The sequence below is a fragment of the Miniopterus natalensis genome, chromosome 4, assembly GCF_054644295.1.
Source record: "Miniopterus natalensis isolate mMinNat1 chromosome 4, mMinNat1.hap1, whole genome shotgun sequence".
In the NCBI taxonomy this organism is placed as follows: Eukaryota; Metazoa; Chordata; class Mammalia; order Chiroptera; family Miniopteridae; genus Miniopterus; species Miniopterus natalensis.
The window spans coordinates 47,566,456-47,588,448 of NC_142084.1; the positions used below are offsets into that span (position 1 = coordinate 47,566,456).

At 39.3% G+C, this 21,993-nt stretch overlaps 1 protein-coding gene across 1 annotated transcript in view; it reads left to right on the forward strand.

Moving 5' to 3' along the window:
* MARCHF1 (membrane associated ring-CH-type finger 1) overlaps positions 1-21,993 on the forward strand; it is a 232,887-nt gene that overhangs the window by 148,248 nt on the left and 62,646 nt on the right. Inside the window, 2 exon segments of the mRNA XM_087816521.1 lie at positions 15,050-15,129; positions 15,407-16,165. Coding sequence (XP_087672647.1) covers positions 15,050-15,129; positions 15,407-16,165 — 839 coding nt within the window.

Below are 21,993 nucleotides of genomic sequence, written 5' to 3' on the forward strand. Positions count from 1 at the left end.
AAACCCCAAAAATTGCTTACTTCCCTACCCACCTAGAAAAAGAATGTCTCCAGAAATATAAATCATTGCTGATTATTCAGAACCAACCCTATTGTTTTAGTCATGGTTCTCCAGAGAAACAGAACGAAATTTATTATGAGGAATTGGCTCATGAGATTATAGACGCCGAAAAGTCCCACAATCTCCCATTTCCAAACTGGAGACTCAGGAAAGCCAGTGGTGTAATTCCAGTTCCAATTTGAGGGCCCAAGAACCTGGAGCTGATGGTGTAAATCCCAAGGGCAGGAAAAGGACACTGTCCTAGCTCAGCAGATAGGCAGGAAGCAAAAAGGAGGAAATTCCTCCTTCCTCCACTTTTCTGTTTTACTCAGATCCTCAAGAACTTCAATGATGCCCAACACATTGGGGAACACAACCTACTTTACAGAGCCCAGGAATACAAATGCTAATCTCATCAGAAACACCTGCAGGGGCACACCCAGAAATAATGTTTAATCTGGGCACCCCTTCCCCCAGTCAAGTTGATAGGTAAAATTAACCGTTATATGTAGGGAGTTACAAGAAGAGGAAATGCAGCAGTTTTCCCTTTTAATTGGCTGTTTCAAAGACCAATATTTGGGAATCATTTACTCATGTAAATGTAGTACTTCTTTCTTGTGTATATTTAACAATAAACCATTTATTTTCTTTTTGTTACGTTTCTCCTCTCCAGACTTGTGCTAGAGATTAGTGGGACCAGCAATAAAGTTGGTTTCTCTATGTTAGAATGAAATATTATTCAAATCTCCCTAATTTCTTTGACTTGATTGGGCCTGAGTACAACTGCTCACAACCTATTGAATTGAAGGTCAACACAGACGTTACATTTTGTGTCCACCAATGGAGAAATTGTGCTTCTATTCTTGTGGAAGTCTCCCTACCTTTCACCCCCACTTCCACAATGCTAACACAGCCACATTTTTCAGTGGTTGAATTGTCCAAGCCAAAATTCAAAGAGAGAGACACAGTCTAGCCTAGAAAATTTCCTTTGGAATTCTTCGGAGTTCCAAAATATATCCATCATAGTTATGTTTCTCAACAAAAATTCCACTCCTCTTGGGGCCCAAGAAGAGAACACTCTGTTCCTAGTGTAGGCGAGGTAAAATTTTTCCTCTACCCTCTTTGAGTTTCCAGCCGGGACTGACATCAAACAGATTAACAAGAAAAAAGAGTACACATTTTGCCCGGCCGGGCGTGGCTCAGCTGTTCAGTGTTGACCTAGGATCCAGGCGATCGGGGTTCGATTCCCGGTCAGGGCACATGCCCGGTTTGCGGGCTAGCCGATCAATGACTCTCTCATCATTGATGTTTCTATCTGTCTCTCTCCCTCTCCTTTCCTCTCTCTGAAATCAATAAAGATTTTTTTTTTTTTTTTTAAAGAGAGTGCACATTTTATTTAATAAAATTTTACATGTCCATGAGAGTAGTCACAGGAAAATGAAGTCCCACAGAAGTGGCTAGGTCTGAGTGCTTATACACTAGGTTGAACAAAGAGTGGCAATTGTGAAAAAGTAATTAAAATACATGAAGAGACTAAAGGAAGATAAGAATTATTTCAGCAAGGTCGATTTGTAGAGGTTTCTCTCAGCCTCCACTCCTCATCTCTGGGGATAAGAATGTTTAGTTCCTCCTGGTATATGGAGAGCATCTTTCACATGGGAATTTCAACCTCCTGCTTTCAGAAAGAAAAGAGGAGATCAGAGCTTGCACCTGCTGTTTTTCAAGTGTCTTTACCTCAAAATAATCAATATTCCAAAGCAGCATATTTTTGGTGTGATGTGTCCCTGACTCCTTCACTATCATATAAAAATATTTGCTTTCCATTGAAGTAAGCTTAAAGATATTTATTCATTCCTGCATCAGTTTAGGAATTAATATTTTCCTTGTAGTGTCCTATTTCTGTTCTAATATATGATAAATATATAGAGTAGACCCTTGATTTCTAGAAGGAATACATACTAAAACCTTCAGTAAAGCCCAGATGTATGAATATAACAAGAGTTAATTTCCATTAGAAACCTCTTTTTGTCCCTACAAACAGTCATTATTTTCTTGTACTATTATTAGTCATAATAACAAACTTACAGGAATTGTAATAACTTTAGCTCTTCTCTTTGTTCTCCCAAACAGTATGATTACTCGATTTCCTTATGTTCTCTCAAAGTTAAACTATCATTTTATTCTTCAAAAGTGACAGGTTTGATGAAGTAACAACTCAGATGTTAAGAAATATTTTTTAGATTCTTATAGCAGACATTACTTAGAAATTAAGATGTATAAAATGCAAGAATGACATGTTATAACATTAAGCAAATGTACTGTATTTGTCAGATGCTAAAGATGACATTAGGAACAACTCAGAGATTGCACTTATAGGTTGACATGATCATGAGATTGTGTTAAAACCATAAAAACACAAATTATAAATGAAAGAAGTATGAAAACTTGAGACTAGTATTTTACAGTCTTTTTCCATTCTCTTGTCTTAATTGCCCATTTGTACCCCATTGTCATTTTAAATAGATAAGTAAACATTCTCTTCAATAGAGGTATATTTTAATGAACAAAGGGTGGCCCTAACAATTAGCCCAATTATTAGATTGTTACTCTAAAGATCTACCAATCAGCTATTCTAAAATTAAATGTGCTTTTGCTTATATAAAATGTCAATAACCTGGTATAAAAATCCAACTTATGCAGTCACTTCGGCATGAAGGTGGCAAGCTGTTTAACTTGGTGGATGTAATGTAAGGTGACAGCTCAGGCATTAAATATACTTATGTTGGTTTTCCGAAGTGTTTTCTTTTTTTATATATAAACATGGGAAAAATATGATTGGACCTACTTGAAAATTTTTCCAGGCTAAAATTATCTATAGCTTTGGCCCATGGTGATGAAATTTGAGATCTTAATGTCCTTTTCTCTGTACACACTTACGGTGCACCTCGGAAATTTCTTCTGATAGCTCTCAGCCCTGCCTATGTGTGTATCTTGGACTAATTTCTTTGTGACTATTTTCTTGTTTTTATTTTGGCAAATATTTTGATGGGAATATATATATTTCGTTTCCCTGGCCTCATCTGACTCCACACTTAACTAGCCACATGGAATTGCTTCATATAACTGAGAATATATAGCTCTTGACTAATTTCAACTCTTTACCAACAACCCTGTTGGGAGACACAGTATTTATAAAGTATCTTTTGATCTGTAGCTTTTCCTCTAAAGTTAATTCCTGAATTAAGCCAGATAGTAAAGAATAGTTTAGATCCCATATTTTGCTCTTCTGTAGGGCTGGTTTTCATGGATATAACCTAAATAAATCTAAGCCTTCTTGTTCCCAATTTAAGTCCTGTGCCAACAGAAAATGTCATTCAATAGAAATGCAATCCCAGTTCTGAAAGCACTGGCGTGTCTTTCATAAGGGTTTTCTTGGAGTGGCCTATGGATTGGAGGCAGAGGTGGAGATGAAGCAGAAATCAGGGGAAAGAGCACACAGTAAGGGTTCCTAAAGATCCTTTATCTCTAGCCCCTAAATTCTCATTCATTTAATCTGCTGCTCATCTTTGTCTCAGCCACAAAACTCCTTAAGTTTTTTTCAGCTCCCTGTCACTCTGTGCTTACTCCATCTCCTTACTGTATCTCACTTATTTCCTTTTCAGACTTTTCCTTTGTAGAGGCATCGATCTTTCCTTTTTAGGGCTGAGTAATATTCCATTGTGTGCATATACCACTGTTTGCTTATTCGTTCGTCCGTCAGTGGACACGTGGGCTGCTTCCACATTTTGGTTACTGTGAAGAGTGCTACTATGAACATTTGTATACAGCTCTTGCTGTTGGTGGATTTATGCTTTTATTTCTCTTGGCTGAATACACAGAAGTGGAATGGCTAAGTGGTATGGTAGGTGCATTTAACTTGATGTGAATCTGCCAAATGATTTCCCTTTTTACATTTCCTCCAGTAATGAATGGAAGTTAGTTGCTTTGTGTTCTTGCCAGTACTTGATGTTACCAGTATTTTTAATTATAGTCATTCTAATGGGCATGTAGTATTATGTCCTTCTGGCTTTTATTTGCATTTTGCTGATGGTAAATAATTTAGAGTGTCTTCAAATGTTTATTGAAAATTTATATATTTTTAAGTGGCTGCTCAAATATTTAGCCTATATTTATTGGGTGTTTGTCTTTTTAATTACTGGTTATAAGAGTGTAGGAATTGTTTATATACTCTGGGTACAAATTCTTTATCCAATATGCACATCACATTTTCTCTTTCTTTATAATGCCTTTCTAAGAGTAGCAGTATTTCATTTATGTAAAATATAATTTACTGACATTTTATTTTATGATTTGTGCTTTTTGTCTCTCATCTAAAAAACCTTTTCCTACTTTGAGGTCACAGAGATGTTCTATTTTTTTCTCAGAATTGTATAGTTTTATCTTTTTTGTTTTGAATGAATCATTTAAAGTAATTTTTAATATGTTATAAGGTAAGGATTTAGGTTAGTTTTCTTCAATGTGGATATCCACTTGTTCTAGCACCATTTGTTTGAAAGGTGTTTCTTTCCTCATGCCTTGGCACCTTTGTCATATATCAATTAATTATATTTGTGAATATATTTATAGATTCTCTATTTTTTCTCTGATTAATTTGTACATATGTTATAGTTTGGATGCTATTATAAATGGATTTTTTTGTTTCTTTTTTCAATAGACTAATCTTATTTAAAGACACTTTGTCACCATCTTATCTCCTAATGAGAACCTTCACTGATTACCCAGCAAAAATGTAGAATGCCACTTAACCTGACATTGAAGTTTCATCATTGTATAAAATCTCCCTTTACAGATTCATCACTGGCATCCTATGTTTCCAATAAATTTAATTACTCACTGCTCCGAATGTATACTTCAAATTTCCATATAAAATTGCACAGTGTACTCTAAACTCACATAAGAGGATCAAAGAGAGGGTGCAAGGATACAGCATATATGAGGATCAATAATAGTAAAGCATCTGGTCTAGGAGAAAGACTCAGAGATGAAGGAAACTTCTTATAGCTTTGGAGGGTAAAACTAGAATTCGTGCTGGAAACCGCAAAGAAACGGACTTCAGTGTGATGGCAGGATGATGCAGTCTGACAATGCAGCTAGAGAAATGCAAGGGGAGTTCCCAGGAGATAGTGAGTTCTGCTGCTGACCAAGCGGGGGCTGATGGTCACCTCCTGAGAGTGTTATAAATCCAATAATAGTGTCGGATGGAGTTAGACCAAGTCACCTCTATGGAGTTCCCAGTAGCCCTGAGATTGCATAAATATTTTTTCTACACTTATTTCTTTTAGTCATTAAGTATCATTTTCACAAACAAAAGGTGTCTTTTGACAGTTTGGGGCCTATTTTCTCTTCCTTAGAGCCAGCTGTATATTTCATTTAATACTTAATTCTTTAACGTGTTATTCATGAACTACTGCTGAAATTAATGAGGACTTTAAAAATATAAGGAAGCTTCTGCAACAGCATTTCTCATCTGAAGTTCTAGAATCATTCTTCAAAAGGTATTATTAATGTAATAGTAAATAAGAGAAGCCATTCATAAATGATGATGCATGATTATTCTTTGTAACATCTATAAATTATATATCGAGATCTCCTAGTAGAGTAGATCTAAACTGGTCAGGGCAGCAGGAGGCAACAGCTTTAGCATCTTTTGAAACAGTAATTAATTTTCAAAATGCCAAGGCCAATTGGCAGTAGTTAACATTACCCCCAGAGCACAATCGTGGCCTGGATGCCATAGAGACAAGTTGTCTTGTGTTGCCTATAAATGGATTCTCAGAAAACCTAATTTGAAATTACTGCCTTTAATTATATGGTGGATATAAATAACTTTGATAAAATTAGTGCAGCTGGCCTCCTGTTTGTTTTTCCCATTTGAATGCACTGTACAGTGTAATCATCTGAAATAAACATCCATTACAAAGAATGCTTTATTTCAAAGAACATATTATTCTGCTCATCCAGTCAATTGTTATTTTCCCCTTCCCAACCACATTTCAGTCTTGCACCTATTAAAGGGATGAGCAAATTACCAAGCTCTCTTAATGTACCAACTAGGAAATTAAAACAATTCATTGCTGCTGAATAGGGCCATGCATTTAAAAGATTTTAGTTCCTTTTTATTCTCAATTACTATGTTTTCTTTTTAAACAGACTCTGCCAGCTTAAAAATTAGTGAAAGGCATATTCTTCTCTATACAATATAGTTGTCAATATAGTTATGTCACTTCCTCAATAGGAATCCCTCTCTTTAAAAGAAAACAAAAGATGCACCTTTAATTTGATGTGCTTTTTAAACTCCAAAGTCCAATAAAAGGATCTCAAGTACTATATAAAAGGTGGCCTCCATTCATTTATTTTGTTACAGAGCAGAATTGCCTCTTTTACAGAGGAGAGCAGAGCCCCTTTCATCTTGGGTCACTGGATGTGACTGTCTGTCATCTTTATCTCTACTGCAATCAGGACAGGCTTTACCAAGTCAATTCAACTCATCCAACTATTACCAAGCACAGTTCAACCCCACAGCCCTTTATGAGCTACCTGATACGTACAAGACACTCTGAAGATTTCCAAAGTGAGTAAGACTGGCCTCTCTTATAAATCTGGTAGGGAAGAAAAAAAAATTAACTGTAGAATGCCATGGCCGTTTGGAAATGATCAGACAGGTATATAGATGATAAAATAAATGCTAGAGCAAGAGTGATCCCATCAGGAACATTTAAAAAGGGTTCCTGGAGTTAGAAGTGAAATGGCTTTGCATAAAGTTGGGAAGTGAACTGGGCCTTGAGGAAAATTCCAAACTTTTTCCCTTCCCTTCCCTTCCCTTCCCTTCCCTTCCCTTCCCTTCCCTTCCCTTCCCTTCCCTTCCCTTCCCTTCCCTTCCCTTCCCTTCCCTTCCCTTCCCTTCCCTTCCCTTCCCTTCCCTTCCCTTCCCTTCCCTTCCCTTCCCTTCCCTTCCCTTCCCTTCCCTTCCCTTCCCTTCCCTTCCCTTCCCTTCCCTTCCCTTCCCTTCCCTTCCCTTCCCTTCCCTTCCCTTCCCTTCCCTTCCCTTCCCTTCCCTTCCCTTCCCTTCCCTTCCCTTCCCTTCCCTTCCCTTCCCTTCCCTTCCCTTCCCTTCCCTTCCCTTCCCTTCCCTTCCCTTCCCTTCCCTTCCCTTCCCTTCCCTTCCCTTCCCTTCCCTTCCCTTCCCTTCCTTTCCCTTCCTTTCCTTTCTTTTTTTCTTTTTTCTTTTTTTGGCATGGTCAGTGTTTATTTATTTATTTATTGTAATTTATTTTTTATTTTTATTGCTAAAAGTATTAGAGATGTCCCACTTTCCCCCCATTGGCTTCCTTCAGCCTGCTTCCTCCCCGCTCTCCACCTCTTCTCTTTACAGAGAAAGGCATGGAAATAAATGTATGGACATATTTGATGATAACAAATAAGCTAGGTTTTGCTGGAACCCAGGAATTAAGAGAAGTGACTGAAGTTAATACCAGAAAAGTAGATGGGATGCAGAACACAAAGGCCTGAAAATACCAAACTGGTCTCTTTGGATTTAATTTATTAGGTAGTCAAAAACCACTGAAACCTTTTGATGAGGCTAAGGAAATGACTGGAGCTACACCTTAAGAAGATTAATCCCAATGTTCTGCAGAATACAGATCAAAGTGGAGAAAAAAGGGAGGCAGTGAGAACTGTGAGGAGAATTTTCTCTCTCTGAACAATTAACTGCATCAGACAGAGGGAAGAGCCAGGATCCTGAACTCGGCCTTCATGCAGCGGGACTTAGAGTGGGCACCGGACCTGCAGCTAGAATGCATACAACCGCAGGAGCGCGGGGGCCGGCGCGGGCGCGGGCGCGGGCGCGGGCAGCCAGTTTATCGGATGGCGCGGCCCATTCTAAACCTCCGGCATCTGAGCTTATGTTCCCACAAAGGCAAACATGAGGCAAGGACTCGTATGGGTAGTTTGTTTGGGAAGTGTTTCCTGGGCAGCAAGGAGAAGGGCAATGAAGCAGCAAAGGAGAAGCCAATAGAAGGAGGTAGTAGAGGTCACCGATGTGTCAACGGAGCTTGATTCCACCAGGACCACCTATGAAATGTAAAGAATGTCTCCAAGAATTGACTATTTGAAAGACTGGGGGCTGTTGCACTTATCCCTGGCTTCTGTCCCCTCTAGTTGAGATCTGCCTGGGGACAGCATCTGTACGCTTTGGAGTGTACTTATACAAAGGCTTTCACAGAGTGCCCTTGCTTGACATTTGGCCAAGCTGACTCTGCCCTTTTCTTTCATAGAAGCTTCCCGGGCAGTTAAGAAAGCCAGGGAACTGCGTACCATTATCCTTGTCACTGGCCTTTACTATACACATCCTAGAGCTCGTGCATCCCTCCCCGTCCTCCTGTACCTCAGCCAACCCATTGTGATGCTACATCTCACTAGGCATCACCACCCCACTTACTACCAGCAAACAGTTCCCTGTTATGTCTGACCGTGAGTGACCTGGCTCCTAAATTCTATCTTGTGGGTCTGCTTTCTAAAAAAATTTCTGGTACCAGCTTTCTCTCAGTTTGGGTTCCCCACAAAGAAGTAGTGGTGACAAGACTTTTGTTGTAAGTGGTGTATTTCTGAAGTCATCCCAGGAATAATAAATGAGGGACTAGAGAACATGAGACAAAGATGGGCAAAAAGTCAATTTAAGGATGCATTTTGAAGGCAGTTAAGGGAACTTGATTCTTAATGGGACTTCTGGGAAATAGTTAAAATGTCTCTCAAAATTTTCTACAGGAGGGACAGAGAATGGGTCATTTATCAATAAGCTTCTGGACCCCATTTTTTTAGAATTGCTCCTGGAGTTATCAACTCTCTTGCATTTAAACTTGTGAAAGCCCAAGCATGTTCCTATGGATTAGGAGTACAAAGCAGAAACTAAATTGCACTCACTTCAGGTGGGACATTGTCACTATAAGGTCAGTTGGCACCCACAAAGAATCACTCACCAGAATGGCAGCTGTTAGAAGCAGATGAGGGGATGCAACACATGGTACCAAAGACAACTGTCTGAGTCTGTTTATCCAGCTACCAGAATGTTTGCATTTTACTAGGTGGCCTAGGCACTATTGATGGGTCCTCAACTCCTTCACAGAATGGTCCCCATTTATTCCCCCAAGAGATGGTCCTTTCTCTCAGAACTAGTGTTACATTTCCTGGCCCCAGTGGTTCAACTTTGACTGCTGCCAAAGCTTATCTTGGATCTGATCTATATTAATAGGAGTGGGTGGCTTTTGAGAAGTGGGAGGTGACATGAGCTGCTACTTCAAACCAAACTTTTTGCCATACCACCACACCCCCCGGGCTGCTGACAATCACTGTCCCATCTGTGTTTTCAACTGTCTTGTTTCAATAGGACACGTAGGCTGGCTTAGCTTGGTTTCTGCAGCTCCACTTGCTGGCCTTCTAGGGCATCTCAAGGGCCTCTAGGGGCTCTAGGGCTAGATCCTGCACAGTTAACTGCAGCTTCTTTTTTTTACCTACCTACAGAATCTAACCAGCTTCTCTCACACAATGGTGTGAATTGCTAAAGGTAGATTTGACTTTCCCTTTCTGAAAAGATGTTTAGTTTCTCCCAAAACTTGGTGTGCCCAAAGGAGCGTTGAGACAACTTGCAATGACACTCTTTTCTACTTTTTTCTGTCTGGCCTGTGTCTTGCTTTATGCACCATTTTTAATCCACGGAATAATATCCTTGTCTTCAAGATCACTTTCTTCTACATCTAGATTTTGTAATCAGCCAACGGTGTGGATGTTTGCTACACGGAGTTTCTTAGGAATCTCACATAGTCCTCAGCATGTACAGCAGTAAATTTTGCATAATATGGGGAGGGAGATGACATGTAAATTTCTCAAAGTAATCTCAGTTTTATCTCCTTCTTAAGCCCCCTTTTCCTGCTGATGTGAGAAATGTTTGCTTTTTTTCAAAACAAGACTCCAGTCTCTACCAGTTCAAAACTTATTATTACATTCAGTGTTTCAAGTTTTCTTCCCATTTCCCTACAGTTTTCAGAATACACTGGTCAGGGGCCTGTATTTAGGTTCTATACTGCAGGGTTTTTCCAGGCCTATTGCTAAAGCACCAAACGCTGGCTGTTAGACCTGACAACTGGCTCTTTGCTACAGTCTGACCTTCCAACCGATTTGGGTTTTCACTGAAATCTCCAGACCTCTTGCCTGAGTAGTCTTTTCTGTGGGCCTCTGTTATAAAGTCACATTTATTTTAATTTTGGTGACCCTTGCTTACTTCCTCAGGCTAGCAATCTCAGTTGTCTTTCACACAAAAGCACAAGAAGACATCTGGATTCCCTCACCCCACCCCAGGCGGAGGGTGCGAGAGAGCTGGCTCAGGTCCATCTGCCTCGGTTACCTCTCATGTACCAGCCAGGTGCTACATTGGCACTGCCCTTGCCCGCTGAGAAGCTCATCTTAAGGACATGTGGTCTTTCCAGGGAAGGCAAAAACAAGCATTGTGCTCTTGGTTTGCTCCCAAGCATGTAATGGTGAGTCTTCCAAGTATCATGCCCTGCCCCCCACACCCTCTCCCCAAACCATGTTCAACCCTGGGTGGATCAATGGGGAGAGAAAACACTGGAATTTCATCTTTTGTTCTTCTCTCCCTTCTCTACTGTCCTGCTCTTCAGCAGCAAGTAGTAAGCAGTGCATGATTCTCCTTCTGGTAAATTTTAAATTTCCTTAGGTTTAGCCCAGCCGGGCGTGGCTCAGCGGTTGAGCATCGACCTAGGATCCAGGCGATCGGGGTTCGATTCCCGGTCAGGGCATATGCCCGGGTTGCGGGCTGCAGCCGATCAATGACTCTCTCAGCATTGATGTTTCTATCTCTCTCTCTCCCTCTCCTTTCCTCTCTCTGAAATCAATAAAGATATATACCAAAAAAAAAATTTCTAAAAACAAAACAAAAACAAAAAAATAAAATAAATGTCCTTAGGTTTATGCCCTTCATCTCCTTCTGCTATAGCTTGTAGTAGAACTATGACTGGAATTCCAAGATCTCATGTAGATAGATAATGAGATTTGGGAATTTAGCAAACACTTTTCTCTATTAAAAAAAAAAAATCAGACTTTCAAGAATATTATCACTGGAGTCTCAGAAAACAACAACAACAACACTAATATGATATTTGAAGTAGTATAATCTCCCGTTTGGCCAAGAACTTAGGTCCTTAGTTTTGTATACAGTGAGTTACTCACTGGGGCAGCTTTAAGGATACTGATGATCAGGCTCTACACCCTCGATCCCCTTCCTCAGAGATTCTAAAATTAGGCCTGGCAAGAGATCTTTTTTTTTTTTTTTTTTTTTAACTTCCCAGCGATTCTAATTTTTAGCCTAGATTGGAGTCGTTGACTTAAGGCTGTTATGTGTCTTCTCTTTGAATGAAGGGATACTATTGAGTCCAATGTGGGGAGAAAACATGATTTGTTGGAAATGAATCAAAGGAATTCTCATATTCCAAGATTAACATCCTATTACAACCCTTGGACATGCTACAAAGCACTTACCTGATCAATGATTTTCTGTTATCCTTCTAACTGTCCTTTTATGCAGATGTCATATTGACTACATTTAATTGAAAAAGAGAAGTGGAGCTCAAAGAGGTTAAACACGAAATGACTTTATTACTTAAATTGTAGGAAAAAACCCCACATATCTTGATTCTTGATATTAATGGTTGTCATTTGTAATGCGATCATTAATATGATTTAAAATTTTTCTTTTATTAAAATGAAAGATTTAAAATATTACAGAAATAGGTAACCTGAAAATTAAAGGTTTCTCATAATTCCACCTCTCAATGATAATCACTGCTAACATTTGTATGTATACTTCTCTAAAAATGACCTATTCATATGAGAACTTACGTCGTGAAAGCATTAGTTTCCCACATGAGATCGTACTATATACAATTTTGAAACTTGACTTTTCACATAAAAATGTATCTTACAAATATGCGTGTGTGAGATTGTGTGTGCATACATGGGGTGCATCTCATTCCTTTAAATGGCTTTTGTATTTCATTGTAAATAACTAAACATTTGGGTTGTTTCCAATCTCTGGCTGTCACAAATAATGCTATAATGAACATTTCTGTTATAATGAAAATATCTTTGGGCAATTGTGCAGGTGTTTTAGCAAAATTGATTCCTATGATTAGAATTTCTGACTTGAACAGCATAGACATTTTCTGTTTTAATAGAGTTGACCAAATTGCCCTTCAACAGGTTGTGCCAGTTTACAATGATGTACTTTCAGCAATATACGGCAATGCTTGGTTTCCCCCACTTCAGTACACTGGGCGTTATCAATCTTTTTAAACTGTGCTGATCTGATAAGTGGAAGTAAATACCGTTGTTAACTGAATTTGCATTTGTTTGCTTATTGAAATTGAGCATCTTTTTTACACGTGGCTTTTGGCCACGTGTAATTCCTTCTCTGTGAACCTTCTGTGTGTTTTACTCATTTTTCTCAAAGATCAATCAACTTTTTCTTCCTCGATTTGTAAAAGATCTCTGAATACTAGAGAACGGAGCTGTTTGGCTATCATATATGTTATAAATATGGTATTATTTATGGCTTTGAATTTTTTCTGGGGTAATGTTCGTGTGTGAGTATATGTGTTTCTTTTATAAAAATTAAGTTATTTTTCTAAATATCATGCTTATTTGTCTTTTCCTCCATTAATTTCTTGTTTCATGTCATCCTAAGAAAAGAGATTCCCTTCCAAAATATTATAAGCATATTCAGCTATATGTTCTTCACATATTTTATGGTTTTATTTTACTATAGTTAAGTCTTCCATCCACCTAAACTTTAGTGCATGCAGTAAGGAAGGCATCCAGCTTTACATTTTCCCAAATGGCCAGTCATTTTTTGCCCATGCTATTTATTTAATAACCTAGCCTTTGGCTCAGGGACCCTTCCCTCCATCTTTAAGAACAGAAATGTAACATCTTCTCTTCTCTTTGCTCTCATCCTTACATTGTCTCTCTCTGAGTCTAACTCTTCTGCCTCCATCTTGTAAGGTTCCTCATGATTACATAATCCAGGATAATCCAAGATAACTTCCCCATCTCAAAATCGTTAATTTACTCGTATCTGCAAAGTACCCTTTGTTGTGTAAGGAAACATATTCACAATTTTCCAGGACTTGGATGTTAACATCTTGCAGGGGGTTGGGGGACAGTTGTAATATTATTCAGCCTACCATGCCTCCTCTTTCAAGCTCTTCTGACCTTTTAAGCTAGAATTAGTTTCTCTTTCTCTGGATCTCACAATATTTCAAATATGGGAATTTTTGGAACAATTTTGAAATTTAGAATTGAGTTTTCTACCTTTGCTGTTATTTTCTTGGTGTCAAAATTGTGTATTTCATCTGTGCAGTCAGACTGGCTTGAATCTGGAACTAGAACTTCCTTGGCTTCCTCCTCTGTAAAGGAGAAGTACATTGCTAGGTAGACAAGAGAGTAGATGAAGGAGCAAGATTCCTCATCCAAATCCCTGTTCTAACACCTACTAGTAAGAAACAGAGATGTTTCTTCATCTGGAACATGGAACTAATTACAGTATTAATAAGTGAACATAAGACTAATACTTAAAACAGTGCTTGGCACATGATATTCACTCAAAACTGTTAGTTATTACTATTTCCCACTTGCAAGAATATTGTAAGAATTAAAGAGAATAGAAAATGCCACAGCACAATGCAGTAAATCCTCAATACACTCTAGCTTTCTTTCTTCTTTTTTTTAAAATATATCTTTATTGATTTCAGAGAGAGGAAAGGAGAGAGAGAGATAGAAACATCAATGATGAGAGAGAGTCATTCATCGAGCCCGCAACCCGGGCATGTGCCCTGACCGGGAATCGAACCCCAATCGCCTGGATCCTAGGTCAACGCTCAACCACTGAGCCTCGCCCAGCCGGGCTAGCTTTCTTTTTAAAAAAATATTTTTATTGAGTTTTAGAGAGAGAGGAAGGAAGAGGGTGAGACAGAGAGAAACGCTGATGTGAGAGTGGAACATCGATTGGCTGCCTCCTGCATGTCCCCTACCCGGTTCGAGTCCACAACCTGGGCATGTGTTCTGATCAGGAATCAAACCAGCAACCTTTCGGTGCACAGGATGATGCCCAACAAACTGAGCCACACTGGCCAGGGCTACATACATTCTAACTTATGATTTACCATCATCTTTATTAAACAGGTTAAAAAAGTCAGATGGAGTGAAGCAAGGTGGGAGTTTAGTGAAATGTACTCAACTTTGCGCCAACAATCTGAACTATTTCAGCCTCTCTTATTCTTAGGTTCAGTATGGTAACAGGGTTAAAAGATATGAAAAGTCAATAATGTTGTGACAGATAGATTTTATTAATTTCAATGATGAAGTAGAGATAACTGCAGGCTTTTAAATACTACAGAGTGTTTTCAAATATATTATCTCATGGGGCCTTGTTGTGACCTAATGCCAACTCTAGGCAATATCTAGCAATCTAATGGCTATTTGATTATTTAGGCTTCCTGGATTATTATCATCCTTGTCATGTAATGGCCCTTATGTCCTTTATAGCATAAGATATTCAAGTGCTACCCATTTGTTTCCAAGGCAAATTGAGCCATTCCACTCAAATGTTTACAGTAACTAGAATAGAAACTTGTAGAATCATCTTCCTCTCTCATAAATGAAGCAACAGCAAAGCGGTGCAGCATCTCAGCTGTTTCAAGTTCCTCAAATAAGTTTTACTTTTGCAAAACGAACTCTTAACTTCCCACATTCCGTGAGCTGCGTTTTAATCAACATGACCGGCAGCCACGTTTGTTGTAATTTTTTAAATATGTGGAAAAAAAGCAAGATATCGACCATGTATTACCTTAATCAAGATGCCAAATTATCTAACTTGTTTCTCCAGGCAAGCAGCCCAACCACAGGGACAGCTCCCAGGAGCCAGTCAAGGTTGTCTGTCTGTCCGTCTACTCAGGACATCTGCAGGTAAGTGCTCAGCAAATGATTCTACTCAATGTTTTTTAGACCAGTGTTTTATATTCTTGTTTTACCTTCTGAGACTGGGTGGCTCTTGCTTCTGCCTTATACTGTTCCCTGGATAATTTATACTGGCTTAATGTTTTCCTTTAGTGCATTTTCTTCATTTGATCTCTATTTACCGACTTCTGGTCCATGCTATCATTTTCATCGTTCTCTCTCTCTGTTTTCCCATGGCTTTCCTGTCCATTCCCATTTCCCACCCTTTGCCTGCTGCTTTGTCTAGATCTACCATCTTGCATGACATGTCAGAAGATGCATTTGAGCAATGCACCCCTGTCATGGTGCTGAGCCCTGCTAGGAAGGAGTCTGGTAATAAATCAGTAAAACAAAGGCCTAGGAGGAGGAGAAGGGCCTCTGAGAGATATGAGCATGCAGAAGAACAAAGAAAAGGGAGAAGAAATGATTTTCACCTCCAGATCTCAAGCCCCAGATGGAGTGAGCTTTACACAGAATTTTCAGATTCATCTTCCATAGATGAGAGTCATTGGACTCAGGCAAAAAGAAGAGCCCAAGTGAAATTCTGACTGTCACGAAGGGGGAATAATAATAAATCATGTGGAAACTTGGATGTGTCTCCTGCTCCTCCTGGAATTGATCTGGTAAATTTGGGATCCAAACATAAAAAGCAGCAAGAACTGATTGGATGTGAGAGTTGCTCTTTAAATCTCTGCAGAGGAAAAGGCCCATAGTTCCAAGAGTGCAGTGTTTCCCTGCCTAGAGGATCCTATGAGATTAAGAGATCCTCAAGGAACCACAAAGAAAGCAAAGGCAGATACCACCATAGGGATCCGCAGCTTTTGCATAGTCTTAGGCAAAATGAGACAATCAAGAAAAGACTTCCAGAAATAGATTCCAGCACTGAAATATTGGCAGTAACAGAAAGCGGCAAGTATGTGGATGATGCAGGGTTCCAGGTGCATAACTCTGTTCAGACGCCTCCTGCCACCTACCATGACGGGTCTGATAATTTTAAAGTATGCGGGTCAGTCACTGTAGGGACAGACTTGATGCCATGCAAATGTGTTTCTTTCTGCTGTGAGTCAGGTGTGTGTTAGACGCCTACCCTTAAAACATAACATTTATTCATGCTGTTATTTGTCTGGTTGGATATAAAGTGACAAAATGAGAAAAGGTGGATCTGAGAAGAACAATAGAATTAAATGTTCCCTTTTTCCTTTTTTTAAAATTGAATAATGGTTTGTCCTAGTAAAGGGACTGACAAACCAGTTGAGTCTTGTACCCATACTAGTTAAGACAAGACTAGTGGAGGAAATATGGTTGAAAGTGTAGGAAACCTTAGACTCTTCCATGTAAATTTGGTGAACTGTTAGCACCCTGACAGAAAAAATATTCAAGGTTAGGGGTTTTTAAGGTCAGAATTTTGTATCAGAAAATCTCCTCTGCAGTTGGTGCTAATTTGTTCTCCAGTTGTTTGACTCAGCAGGGTAATTTAAGACTGAAAGGACACAGAAACAGGTCATGGACATATCAGTGGGGTTGCTGGAGCCTTCAGGGAAGGAGACCGCATTAACTTTAGTGATAATCATGTACTGAAAGGTCTCAACATGCAGACATTTCATAGCTGTAAAACTGCTGCTTTCTTGCACTTTTTACTCAACTGTACACCTTTGCATCATGCATTTATTCATTCAAGCCTCTGTTGTGCATCAGGTTTATTCCAGGCTTGAAAACATCCTAATGCATGAGATTTGTATAGCCTCTGACATCTTAGCTTACAGTCAGATGGGGATAACAGTCACAAAACCATTCCATAGTTATATATAATTATGATTGTGATAAGGAATATTAGAATATGAGAACACAACAAGGAAGCTTTACTTATTCTGGGAGATCAGAGAAGACCTTTTTCAAGAAAGAGACAAGCTGACTGGGGCTCAAAGAATGACAGGAATTGATCAAGGAAAGGAACAGGGGAGACCATCCCGGACGAGTCCCACTGCATGAGGCCAGGATGAGGGAAGGAGTTGAGCAACCCAGGGAACTGAAAGCTGGCTGTTTTGGTCAGGGTGTGGTGGGTGAGGGGGATGGGTGGTAGAGATGAGGCCTGAGACACATGCTAAGGAATTTAAAGAGAAGTGACGTCATTTGATCTGGATATTCATGAGAGGTTCTGGTAATCTTTTGAATATGACTTAAATGTGGCTTAGCTAAAGTGTTGGGGGATAGCAACCATCTGTTATCACTTGCAACCATCTGTTATCATTTCCCAAACCTAGTTCCAACATAATTTAATGAAGACAGTCGAAGAAGCTGGTTGCAGGCTTAATGGTAATTGGAGAAAAAAAGTGATGCTTGCAATTAAAGTCGTAGTGAGTGGTTCTCCTAACTTAAAAGCACTGCTCTGGAGGAACATTTTCAAAGGCAGGATACTTAACTTAGATTTCTATTAATGAAAGTGAGATCGATGGGCCTATTTTCTTGCTGTGAGTTATCATCAAAATATACCCACTAAGCAAATACCAAGGACAGCATATTGTACTAGGTGCTGAGGATAAAAAGTGACAAAAGACTTGATTTTCCCCTTAAGTGGCCTATTATCTATTAGGAGAAATTGAACATACACCTGAAAAGATGAACGTTTGAGGCAGTCAGGGTGAATTTAAGAGGAATACTGCAGGAATCTGAAGAAAGAAAAATTGCTGAGAGCTGGAACAATCTGGAAACCCCTTAAGAAGTGGGATTATTGGGACTGAAGAAAGTCAAATTTAGTTTGGCAGAGATGTATGGCTGGCACTCCAGGCACTCAAGGCAGGGAAAATACCATGAGCCCAGACCAGGATGTGGGAATGACACTGTGCACGTAAGAATTTTGTGTGAATTTGTATGACTAGGTTGGAAGGTTTGCATAGATTGATGATAATGAAAATGTTTTAAAGAGACATTATGAGCAAAACATGCATATCCTTCCAAGGAGTTTATCTCCATTCTGTACATCCTTGTTTTCAAACTGCCTCAATGAGCCTCTTGGTGCTAAAGTTGAGGACAGATTAAGAGGATTGTACTCCCTTTAGCCCATCTTCAGCCGGAGAAGTGTCATGATTATCTCTCTTAATATAATGGTGTTTTACATAATATTCTGTTAAGAAGAAAATAAGATTCCACCGCAAAAGATAATACAGAGCAGCATTAGCCAAATAAAATAGGCTCATTGAAGAACAACATGCACAGAGTAGTCACAGTGTCCTGAAGGTGTCCTGGGAAAGTAACCTAGATGTAGGAGAATGTGGTATAAGGATCCTACTTTGAGATAAGCAGGACTAGGATGATACAAGGTAATGAAAGGGGGGAGCATTGGCACACTGGCATTCCACCCAGGAATAGGAATGATCTAAATGCTTGGAATTGGTGAGAGCATAAAACAGAGGAGTTGGTAATGATTTCAAACCTTGGAACTTGGGGGACAATAAATGCTAATGTTACTGACAAAGGCAGAAGAGGTCAGAGGCAAGTTGGTTTGGGAAAGACGTGATGAGTTCAATTACAGGCAGGCTATTTGTTGTTGCAGTGACATTCAAAGGTCAGCTGTCCAGCAGACAGTATGAAACATGTCACTGAAATGCAGGTGAGCAGTAAGGGCTGGGTCTGTATGCATTTCCAAGCATTAGTGAACTGTACACAGACAGGCACTAAACAATTGCATATTTGCAACTGTTGTTAAAATAATAGCATAAGGCAATAACACAAAGATATTAAAAATGAAAATATAATCATGGTCGGACAGGACATATAGACTCTCAGGGAGGTGACTATGATGCCAGAAAGTGAATGAAATCTTTAAATGAGGTCATATGTAGGAAAAAAACACCTCTAGGTTGAACACAGCCTGAGCACCACGGTCTCCTGTGAAGGGGAGAAAGAAGACCCCTGAGAAAAGCAGCAATGGCCTTGAACTTGCACTCCTGCTGCTTCAGATGTTCATACGCAGGACCAGTCTCAGCCGCAACCACAAAGCAGAAGCTTCTAAGCCCTTCCTCCTTCTCTGTTCCTAGCATTTAGTCCCCACATGGACACTCTGTGTTCCTTCCCACCTCATCAAAGCCTTATTTAGAGAAAGTTTATTTTAGACAATTAGAATTTACAGGAAATTTAAATTATCCTGCTATTACACCCACAGTTGTGTATTGGGAAAGCTTTTCCTTTTTTAATAGAAAAATTTACATTTAGAAAAGCATGAATTGGATCATATTAGCTCATGCTTGAAACTTTTTAATGACTTCTTAATTGCCCTCAGTGGCAAGTTCAAAATCTTTAATATGACAAGTCCCTGCTTGAGCTATCAGATCTGCCTCTCCAGCTTCAATACCCATCATTAACAATGACCTATCCATGCTGACCTGTCTTCAGTCCCTGATAGTGGCCAGGCCTCTCTCTTTTAGGACCTAGAATGACTACATATCCCCTCTGCCCTTCACCAGACTAACTCCTGGTCATTCTTTCTTGATTTAAATGTCACTTCTTTAGGGACTCCTTCATGATTCCCTAACCAATATTCAGATCACCTGGGAGTCAATTCCATAGCATAATTTTATTTTTTATTATTTTATTTTATTTATCACTGTTGTTGAAAGTATTACAGATGTCCCTTTTTTCCCCCATTGATTTCCTCCACCCTGCACTCGCCTGCTTCTCCAGGCCTTCACCACACTATTGTCTGTGTCCATTGCTAACATATAGATATTTTTGTGATTGACTGTATCAGATTTGTTCATTGCAGTGTTCACAGTGCCTGAAAGATAGCACACACTCAACACAGTTTTTGAATGAATAGATTTAGGGAAATTAATTTTTCAAAGGGAATCATTCTGAAATCACAGCACTATGTAGTGGATTACCTCACCTTCTATGGAGCCAACATGTAAAGAATACTCTACACTATCAGTTCTCAAACCTTAGTGGACATCAACTGACTACAGGGCTGGTTAAAATATAAATCATTGCACATACCCCCAGAGTTTCTGATTCTCTTACTTTGTGGTTGGGCCCATGAATTTGATTTCTAAAATGTTCCCGGGTGATACAGATGCTGTTGACTTAGGGACCACATTTTTAGAACCTGTGTTCTATGCTACAAATTCTCTCTGGGCTTGAAGTGGGAAGAGAAAAGAGTAAAGGTAATTGAAAGGATAAGTTTGGGAAGAATAATTATAGTTTTCTATCATATTCTATTGAATGCCAACACAAAGGATAACTCAATTATTTTTTCTGTATTTCACTGTCATACCAGAATAATGTGGGGCATCTTGGGGCATCTTCCTAAAACCATAGACTGACAAAGTCCCAACTTTACCAGGAACTCAGATGCCATGGTTTGGATATTGTTTCCCTTCAAACCCACTTCCTCATCTCAACTACCCCACTTCTGTCAGTTACTTCACAAATCCCCCGAATTTTCAGTTTTAATTATTTTCTTCTGCATTGAATATATCTGGTCTCTAACTAAGTCCTGTCATTTCTTCCTCCAGATATTGCTGTTGATCTGTGGTGCCTTCTTTCTCATTGTCAATGTCCCATTTTGGTCCTACTTTCCACATCCATCCCCACCCCCAGCCTGCTACCTGCTTTGGTAAGGACTCTTCCACTAGGTTAACATGGACCGAAACCAATTCAAATGTGCTTAAGCAAGAAAGAGATGAATTAGCCACATAAATAGAAAATTGAGGTATATAGATGGCTTCAGGGACTCCAGAGTCTCAAACAATGTGGATCTCTCTCCCTCTCCTTCTCTGTGTGTTTTCATTTTTTCCATCTGCAGATAAACTTCCTCTATATAGCAGAAGGAAGAGACAGTGTGGATAGGGGTAGTTTCAGGCTTACATTTTACTAGCAGTGACCTGCCTTAGGTCTCACCGTTGAGCTAATCATAGTCACCAGGGGCATGAGGCTGTATGCTTGGAGCAATTCCTTGGGTGAGAAAGTTCGGTTTAAAATGTGGCTATTGGAAACCCCTCTAGAAACCTTATAAATTGAGGAAAGGATATTTCAACAACAAAAAGAGAGGCACCAGGACCAGAAGACATGGGAAAAGAATTATGAGCAAAAATATATATAGTAGCTCTCAGCCACCATCAAACTCATTTCTTCCCCACCCTTCTCTTTGGATGCCCATATTCAGATGCTATCCTCATTTGTATCATTTTTCATGAAGCTTTTCCAAAATGTTCTGTTCAACAGTGTTTGTTTGTTTTTTGGAATTCCCATAACCTTGAAGTAAATATCGCATATTTAGTATTCAGTCTTCCTCTCATAGTTTCATGTGTGTTAGCTCTCTTTTCCCTATAGAATAAGCTCCTTGGAGATAGGAATCATGCCTTACACCTATGTTGTACCCTCCACAGTACTCAGAATAATTCTGGCCTTTAGAATTGCTCCAGCAGAACTTTTGGGATGGCTTTGTAATCAGTGAATGCTAAGTGCAAAGACTTGCAAAATCCATGGGCATGATAATGGGAATTGGGTGGTTCAGGGTGAAACAAACAAGGAGTAGTGAGTTCCATCACTACTTCTTCTTTAAAAGAAGAAGAGCCTCAAAGTAGATAATAGCTCCTGGTGATGTTCTAGTTCTAGCTTGGATTGGGTGGTGAGTTTAAAAGCATATTGTAGATTGCTTTCCTATAGCCTTTATTAGGCATATTCTCATTTCTTCATTAAGAAAAAAATTTTGAGAAAAATTTGGATGAGAAAATGGTAAAAACAGTCTGTATTTTGACTTCTTTAATTCTAGCGAGTTGTAGGGAACTTTAAAGTGGATGTGAGAAAGTGGAGAGAAAATGTCTAAAGCTCCAAGTGTTC